Source organism: Schistocerca nitens, chromosome 9 (assembly GCF_023898315.1).
Source record: "Schistocerca nitens isolate TAMUIC-IGC-003100 chromosome 9, iqSchNite1.1, whole genome shotgun sequence".
Classification (NCBI taxonomy): domain Eukaryota; kingdom Metazoa; phylum Arthropoda; class Insecta; order Orthoptera; family Acrididae; genus Schistocerca; species Schistocerca nitens.
The window spans coordinates 259,095,427-259,104,461 of NC_064622.1; the positions used below are offsets into that span (position 1 = coordinate 259,095,427).

A 9,035-nucleotide genomic window follows, 5' to 3' on the forward strand; every position below is an offset into this window, starting at 1 on the left:
AAAGCAGACGGGCGGGATCGGACGCTTCCGTATTTCCCAATTTTACTTCTGGAGTTTCATTGGCCTCTCTAACACAGCTTTGTACAGAGCACCACAGTTCTTTGTTGCCCTCAGCATCAAACAACACAATTCTCAAATGCTGGTGATGGGTTAAGTGTAATTTCAGTATAGATAGCACAACCCATTAAATTAAAATTGAAGAAATCATTATCCAACTCAATATGCTATATTACAAAATGTAAATACAGTTCAAATAAAAAGTAGAATTCTAGATTGAGATTACACTGCAAAACAACCATTTACTTTGGGCATGAGCAATTAGTCAAAATCACTCTCTCAGAGCACTTACAGATGAGTATCAAAACAGATTCCTCAGTTTCTTCTCAGTGGAATGTCAACGAACGTCACAAATTCAGCATATATAGTGTAATAAAAGAATCGTATTACAATCAGATCAATTTAAGAAAAACAATAAATTTATTAACCTAATTCAAAAAAGAACCTAGAAAATTATATTTTTGAGACAGAATGCTTGTACAGATTAAACCCAAGGTTTATGCGGGGAAACGTACAAGAATTCCCTATATAGGAAATGGGTAGATGCTGCATGGAAATAGCGTTATATATGGTGATCACATTTGCTTGAATCATTTGTGTTATACTGATTTTGTCGAAATCATAATAAAGTCACAATGCTGAAAAACTCAGTACAAACACATGAGCCTTAAGAAAATTACAAAAATTTCAGAGATCGTCAACTTAACTTTCTGGATTTTTTTCCAATTCGTTATAAACAAATTACACCATAGGAAACATTTTTTAGTTCGGATTCCAAGTAACCCTACCAATGTGAATTTCGTTTCTCGGCCACAGCTTCAATAAATTCTATGTGACTTGCATATAATTCCAGATCCTTTCCCACATCCATCCATCTAACATTAACGGCATCATCCCCTGCAGAAAGAGGCAATTTGCCAACAGACAAACCAGTCTCATCATGAAAATTCACTGCGACGGTTTCCATCCACGCATTATCTGTGTTACGTGGATCATCTACATAACCTTTATAAACTGTTTCTCCACTTTCAAAAAACTTCGCCACGATTGCATCTGCTTCATTCAACTGCTCAGGCTTTCTTCCTAAAGCATCAAGTGCTTCTTCGAAAAATTCTCTCTTCAAGGTGGTTGTTACCACCTCGCCAGGATCCACCATTCCGCCAGGTATTGCCCATTCTCGTGTATCCCTGCGCTGTATTGCAACAAACTGGAGGATTTTCTTTTCAGACGTTGGATGCAGCTCAATTTCATGGTTGCTCGTCCTTTTCCATCTCGTTACTATCGGGTCTGCTGCATGATTTGGTCCCCATCTACCCAAACACCCTCTACCGCAAACTCCAGTACGTCCCACAGGATTCAATGGAAATAAATTTTCAATTTTGTAAACTCCTACGTGACTTTTGCGGTTAACACTGCCATCCAGTTGGTTCCATTGTGGATGAAACGAAGGATGCGAAATCACCGGATCTGCCCAACTCTGGCCTTTGATATGAGCAGCCGTGTAATTTGTTGGTTTATACTCAGGATAGTCGATGTCCCATTGGATTTTCTCGTCGGGTACAGGAAATCTCGCAACACTATTGTCTGTTCTGGGGTAGAAACCTCCTCGGCACTTAAAATGCATCATCCTGCACTGAGACGCTTGTCTAAAGGATGCACCGAACATTTGCGTCAGAACCAGCAACAAATGATACAATACGAAAACATTCATTACATCCTCATATACCACACATTTGCACGTCCACCTTAACTTTAACCCGGTACCAATCTACACAACTCACAAACAATCCGCCAATCACATCGCTTCCACTTGCCAGCACAAATTTCGCAGATTTAGAAACAGAAACAATAACAAAACAACGATATAATTTGACATCGATAGGCAAAGCTACCGATTGTAGTATCGATCAGCCGCTCTGTATCCGCAGCCGCGTATCCACAGACAACGAAAACTTGTTCATGAATCCCGTCACCATCACCCACGAAGGTCGACCTAAAGTGTTTCCACACACGCGGTCTGATTTTCTACTGACATTATGTTCAGTATGGTGACAAACGAAATTAACTGTGCAGGCGTCAATGTAATTGTGCGCGTTTCAGCTTAATAGCTTACAGAAACGTTAACGAAATATCAAGAACAAATTTTCAGAAACAACTTAAAACATACTCCCTTTTCGATGAGTCAATCTATATTTTACTACGATTGCAAATCGCTTAGCGACTCATCGTCATATGACAGAAAGTATTTAGTGATTGTAGCATTGCGTGGAATTATTAGCAGCCACAGGCTTAATCCTGGTGGAAAATATACTTTACCAAGTATGTTAAGGCGCAACGAAGTTCTTGTCTGTGTCAAAGATTGTGTAGTACTGTGTAATCAATTTCTAGGAAAATGAATGGAAGTGGAAGAATGACTACTTAAACGTCTTTGACCGAGCAGTCAACCTTCTAATCTTGTCTTCACAGTCTTTACAGCTGCAAGAAGTAAGGGACTGAAGTATTTTTCTAGCGTCTTCATTTAACATTGACTCTTAATACTCTTTTAGTAGACTTCGATGGGATAATTGACATCTATCTCTAAGTATCTGACATTTAAGGTTTTTCAGCATTTCCTCTAAGTGTCCTAGTGAAACAAACCTGTTACCATTTGTGCCACCCTTGTTTGTGTATGTTCAGTATTCCCAGTTAATACTATTTCGTCTGGAACCCTCACTCTTGAATAATATTCTAAGATGAGAAACACATGTATTTTTGTTAGCAGCATCCTGTACAGCATAGTAGTCACATGTGCTACCCAACGGATATTTATCTTTTATGTCCATATAGTAGGGCTACCTATGGTGTGAGCATAGTATACTGCACATGACGCCAGCATCAAACAGGAATTATCACATGATTTTAGTGTAAAATTGTTTGTTTATATTTTGAGCTAAACTGATATCTTAATATCCCACTATTCGCCCTGTTTTTAAACATTTATTTGTAACTGTAGTGGCGAGCAATTGTTGATGCTAAACGAGGAACAATCACTTTCCCACCACAAAGTTTCATGACCTGAGCAGCATTATATGTTGACAAAAACCCTTTTATGCACATCTGAATTCTAATTTCGGTAGCTATTACTGTTGTATCGATATGCTCTGGATAAGCACGCTCAAAGGGAAATATAAATCGTTATAATCATTAGTGGCTACAGCTGTGATATTGGCCCATTACAACAACAGCAATGAGTTATATTGTCTCTGAACTGAACTAAAGACAAGATCAAGTTCGGTTTGGATTCCATATTGATCTACTTTCGAGCTCGTTTTAAATGTGCAGCGTCTGCAGCCAGAAATTGCACACTTCAACCAGGCACAGTTCTACGATCTGCTGGTCAAATCGTGAACTTCAGCCTTGTTGCTGCCACACTTTGGTTCATCCAGCATATGACACACAGCTGGCGCTGGTGGTCGATGCCAGCCTTAAGCTGGGTTTACACAAGCAAGTCGCTTGCAGAAGTTATTGCTGCAAGTTATTGCTAGCCGCTTGCAGCTGTGTTTACACAGCAGCGAAAGAATTAAGCAAGATTCTTCCGCAAGTTCTTTGGCAAGAAACTTACGTCAACAACTTGCTGATACTGTTTACATCTGCTTTCAGTACCACTACGAGTGTCAGGCGAAGTGTAAAATGACAAGTAGGCGGGTGAGATATGCTGCAGCTCTTGTAATTGTAATGCAGGACGTGAAAAAGAGAAGTAATTGGGTTACAGAGTAGATAATGAGAAGATCGCAAAATGGTGCCTGTAATAACCTTTTGCAAGAACTTAGTATCGAGAGCATGGATACTTTTGAGAATCTTTGCAGAATGTCCTCAAATGATTCTGAGTATTTGTTGATGTTAATAGCGCCCGTCAAATCAAAACGAGACACAAACTTCGGTACTGCTATTTTAGCAAAGGAACGTTTGCTAGTCACTCTATGATTTATAGCTACCGGTGAGCTACGAATAAAATAGGCATTCCATTTGTTTATGTGAAACGTACAACCAAAAAAGTTTGAATTTTGAAATCTCTTCTTTCCAGGAGACTCATACAAGTCCCCAATGTACTTGTTTCATATTCCTGTCAGCACGATTTCCCTGATCGTACCCGATGTATGAGAGCCTTTTTTAACGTCTTGAAAAGGGAAAATTATTTGAAGGTATGTGAAAACACAACAATGAAATTAAATTTTTATTGAAATAAACTGCATTTTACAGAATGATATGCTTATAAAAATGTTTTTTTTTTCTAATGCTCATAAAATGGAAAGTGACAAGCTAAGTAAGTAGAACATGCAATAATTACACATCGTCTTTTTCTAGACTCGTAAAACAACAAGCGAGTGGTTGCAGGTGGTAAAGGGGTTGTGTCTTGAAGTTATGCTACTTTCTATGTACTTCTTTTATAGATGAGTCGAATATCGACGAGATTTCATTTAATGCGCTCATCTTCTTCATTCTATCCTTAAAGTATTGGTTATGCACGTCCCATATTTCGGGGTAGCTCTCCACGGCTTCAATAAAATGTCCTGTATCCTGCTTCATCCATTCCCGTTTCTCCTCCATTTCTGAAATTTGTTTGCATATAATACGTAAGATGGTTGCATAAAATGAAGTCACCACATTAAGTAAAATGTTAAATATGAGTGTTATGCAGACGACATACTTACTATAACTTGCACCTCCTACTTGCAGGAAATAGAAATAAATCCTAAAAGCTGCAAGTTACTTGCAGATACTTCTTGCGTGGTGTTCACACTGGAAGCGGAAAACGTGCAGCAAATCACTTCCGCAATAAATTGCTGCAGTCGCAAGTCGACTTGGCGATATGTTTACACTCGCAAATCGCGCGCAAGTTCCTCCGCGCTAGTAAATTGCTGCAATAACTTGCTAGTGTAAACCGAGCATTAGGTGTAAGCTTGCAGCAACATGTCAGAGGTTCCTGTCAACTGTTGGACTTCTTTTCAAAGAAGATTACGCCTACACAACCTCAATGAAGGTCTATGATGGGGAGCTGCTTACCATCTGTGAGGCGACCTGCTACTTTAGCCCATTGTACCTTAATTCCAAGAAAACGTATAAAAACCATGGCTAACTAAAGGAATAAGAATATCTTGCAACCGTAAAAGAGAACTGTATCTAACAGCAAGAGGGAGTACTGACCCCGAAATTGTTCACTATTATAAAAACTATTGTGCGGTACTAAGAAAAGTTATTAAAAAGTCCAGAAGCATGTGTATCATGTCTGAGATCAGTAACTCTGATAATAAAATTAAAGCAATTTGGAATATTATTGAAAGGGAAACAGGGCAACCAAAAGCACAGGAAGACTTCAGTGCCATAAAACTGAATGACAAGTGTACTAACAAACAATCAGAAATTGAAAATATTTTCAATAATCATTTTTTAAATGTTGTGGAGAAAATAGGATCTAGATCTTCACTAGAAGAGGCAGGGCTGCTAATAGAAGAGGCCATACCTGTGCAGTTTCAAACAACTGTAATTCCACCAACCTCTCCCTCTGAAATCAGTAAAATAATAAACGCATTGAAAAGTAAAAGCTCTTACGGAATTGATGGCATTTCCAGCAAGGTACTTAAAGCTTGTTCCCCACAGATAAGTAGGATTCTCAGCCACGTATATAATAGCTCTTTGGAGCAGGGTGTTTTCCCCGATAGACTGAAATATGCCATTGTAAAACCATTGCATAAAAAGGGGGATACGTCGGATGTGAACAACAACCGCCCAATCTCTCTTCTGACAGCTCTAACAAAAATTTTTGAGAAAGTAATGTATTCAAGAGTAGCCTCCCATATTTGTAAAAATAAAGTACTAAAAAAATGTCAGTTCGGTTTTCAGAAAGGCTTTTCAACAGAAAATGCTATATAAGCTTTCACTGATCAAATATTAAATGCTCTGAATAACCGGACATCACCCATTGGTATTTTTTGTGATCTCTCAAAGGCCTTTGATTGTGTAAATCATGGAATTCTTTTAGATAACCGTTACACATGTTATACAAATGGAGATTATATCTTAATTACTGACGACGCCTTTGGCATAATTGTTTTATTATTCTCCATTGCATGATGTAATTTTAGAAGTTTACTTCTGATAAAGCTATATTTATATGTACCGAAACCAGGTCAAGAATTTTAATAAAAAAATTTTATCCTGCAACTGTTTTTGGCTGTCATCATTTTATTCTGAAGAATTTTAACAGTTGCTGCTGCAGCCATGTTTAAAATCTTGAAATCATTATGGTTTGAGGTGGGCAGTGCACAAATGGTTTAATTCATACTTAACTGGAAGAATGCAGAAAGTTGAAATAAGTGGTTCATGTAATGTTAAAACAACAGCTGATTCCTCAAACTAGGGGGCTATCAAGTACGGGGTCCCACAGGGTTCGGTCTTAGGTCCTTTACTGTTCTTGATATACATTAATGACTTACCATTCCACATTGGGGACTAATGACCTCAGCAGTTGAGTCCCATAGTGCTCAGAGCCAGCCACATTGATGAAGATGCAAAGTTAGTTCTTTTTGCTGATGATACAAGTATATTAATAACATCCAAAAACCAAGAACTAAGTGATGTAAATGTAAATGATGTTTTTCACAAAATTATTCAGTGGTTCTCAGCAAGCGGACTCTCTTTAAATTTTGATAAAACACAGTATATACAGTTCCGTACAGTAAATGGCACAACTCCAGCAATAAATATAGACTTTGAACAGAAGTCTGTAGCTAAGGTAGAATTTTCAAAATTTTTGGTGTGTCCATTGATGAGAGGTTAAACTGGAAGCAACACATTGAGGGTCTGCTGAAACGTCTGAGTTCAGCTACGTATGCTATTAGGGTTATTTGCAAATTTTTGTGATAAGAATCTCAGTAAATTAGCTTACTTTCATTCACTGCTTTCGTATGGCATCATATTCTGGGGTAATTCATCGTTGAGTAGAAAAGTATTCATTACTCAAAAACGTGTAATCAGAATAATTGCTGGAGCCCACCCACAGTCATCCTGCAGACATCTATTTAAGGATCTAGGGATCCTCACAGTAACCTCACAGTATATATATTCACTTATGAAATTTGTTGTTAATAATCCAGCCCAGTTCAAAAGTAATAGCAGTGTGCATAGCTATAACACCAGGAGAAAGGATGATCTTCACTAGGCAGGGTTAAATCTGACTTTGGCACAGAAAGGGGTAAATTATGCTGCCACAAAAGTCTTTGGTCACCTACCAAACACCATCAAAAGCCTGACAGATAGCCAACTAACATTTAAAAATAAGTTAAAAGAATTTCTAGATGACAACTCCTTCTACTCATTGGCTAAATTTTTAGATATAAATTAAGGGGGCAAAAAAAACAGCTTAAACATTAGTGTCATGCAATATTTTGTGTAATGTAATATCTTGTACAGACATCTTTTACTAACCGACACGTTCCACATCATTACGAAGTGTCGTATTCACGATCTATGGAACAAGTATTAATCTAATCTAATCTAGCAGTAAATCGTCGTAGCTGTGCTGGTGAAGAACCACAGCTCCAGGCGCTAATAGAAAGCACTGAAACACCGGCCATTATAGGTAATGAGATCTGGCTAAAGTCAGAGAAAGGTTCGGCCAGTTATTCATATACGATTGATTAAATACAGTAGATCATGATGCGTTTGTGGCTTTCAGAAGTTCCCATCTTGTAGCGAAACTGACGTAGACATTTCCTGTGAGTTAGTATGTACAGAGTCAATACTTGGCAACTGAATTAAAATAATAATTGGTTCCTTTTACTGACCTTCCGATTCATGTGATTAAGTTGTTGAATAATTCAAAGAAAACTTGAATCTCATTTCAAATATATACCCCAGTCATACAATAATAGTTGGTGGTAACCTCAGTGCACTCTCGATATGTTGGCGAAACACATGTTTAAACTCTGTGGTTCGCATAAAACATCATCCGAAATCGTACTGAACGCTTTTTCAGAAAATTATTTACCAATTACTTCAAGAGACCAGTCAAAGTGTAAATAGTAGCGAAAACATCCTGAACTCTTAGCAACCAATAATCCCATGCTTGTAGGGAGCATCATGAGTGATACAGGGATTAGTGACCACAAGATCGTTGGAGTGATATGGAATATCATAACAGCCAAACCCACCAAGACTGTATACCATAACATCCAAACTCACCAAAAAGTAACACAAAATATATCCATTAAAAAAATCGTATGAAACCTATCTCAGAGGCAACCTCCATTCTTTCCATACTGATTATGGAAGTGTGGGCAGCATATCACGTAATTTCAAAAAAATATTATCGACAGCAATCGAGATATTTATAACAAATAAGTTAGTAAGAGAACTGGTTCCTCTCGCTACACAAAACAGATCAGAACATTGTTGCTGAAGCAACGAAAAAAGCAAGCCAAATTTGAAAGAAATCAAAATCCCCAACATTGGTGAAGTTTTACAGAAGTTCGAAATGTAGCCTGAACTTTAGTGTGGGATGCTTTTAATATTTTCCACAATGATCCTTTGTCTCTAAATCTAGCAGAAAATCCAAAGAAACATTGATTGCATGTGAAGTACAGCAGCAGCAAGACACAATCAATACCTTCACTGTGTGATAGCAATGATAGCTTTACCGAAGATAGTGCCACTAAAATAGAGTTATTAAACACAGTTTTCTGAAAATACTTTACCAAAGGAGACAAAATAAACATTCCAAAAAACCTACAGTTTTATTCCGATTTTGAAGAAATTTTGCACACTTGACCATCAAGAGGAACATCACTGTCTACATAATATTTCGGACAGTGCATGGAATAGAGTACCTTACAAAAGATTTTGACATCATTTGTGGGTTACCATGAACGTTGGCTCATGTACGCATGTTTCCATGGAGAAGTTTTTTGAATATTTCCATATGCATCTTTATATATATATAT

General features: G+C 37.7%; 1 protein-coding gene across 1 annotated transcript; it reads right to left on the reverse strand.

The window, feature by feature from the left end:
• Positions 1-276: 276 nt before the first annotated feature.
• Positions 277-1,916, reverse strand: LOC126203892 (ADP-ribose pyrophosphatase, mitochondrial). Its single transcript, XM_049938275.1, has one exon. The coding sequence runs from the start codon at positions 1,766-1,768 to the stop codon at positions 842-844; it is 927 nt and encodes a 308-aa protein (XP_049794232.1). The 5' UTR covers positions 1,769-1,916; the 3' UTR covers positions 277-841.
• Positions 1,917-9,035: the final 7,119 nt, after the last annotated feature.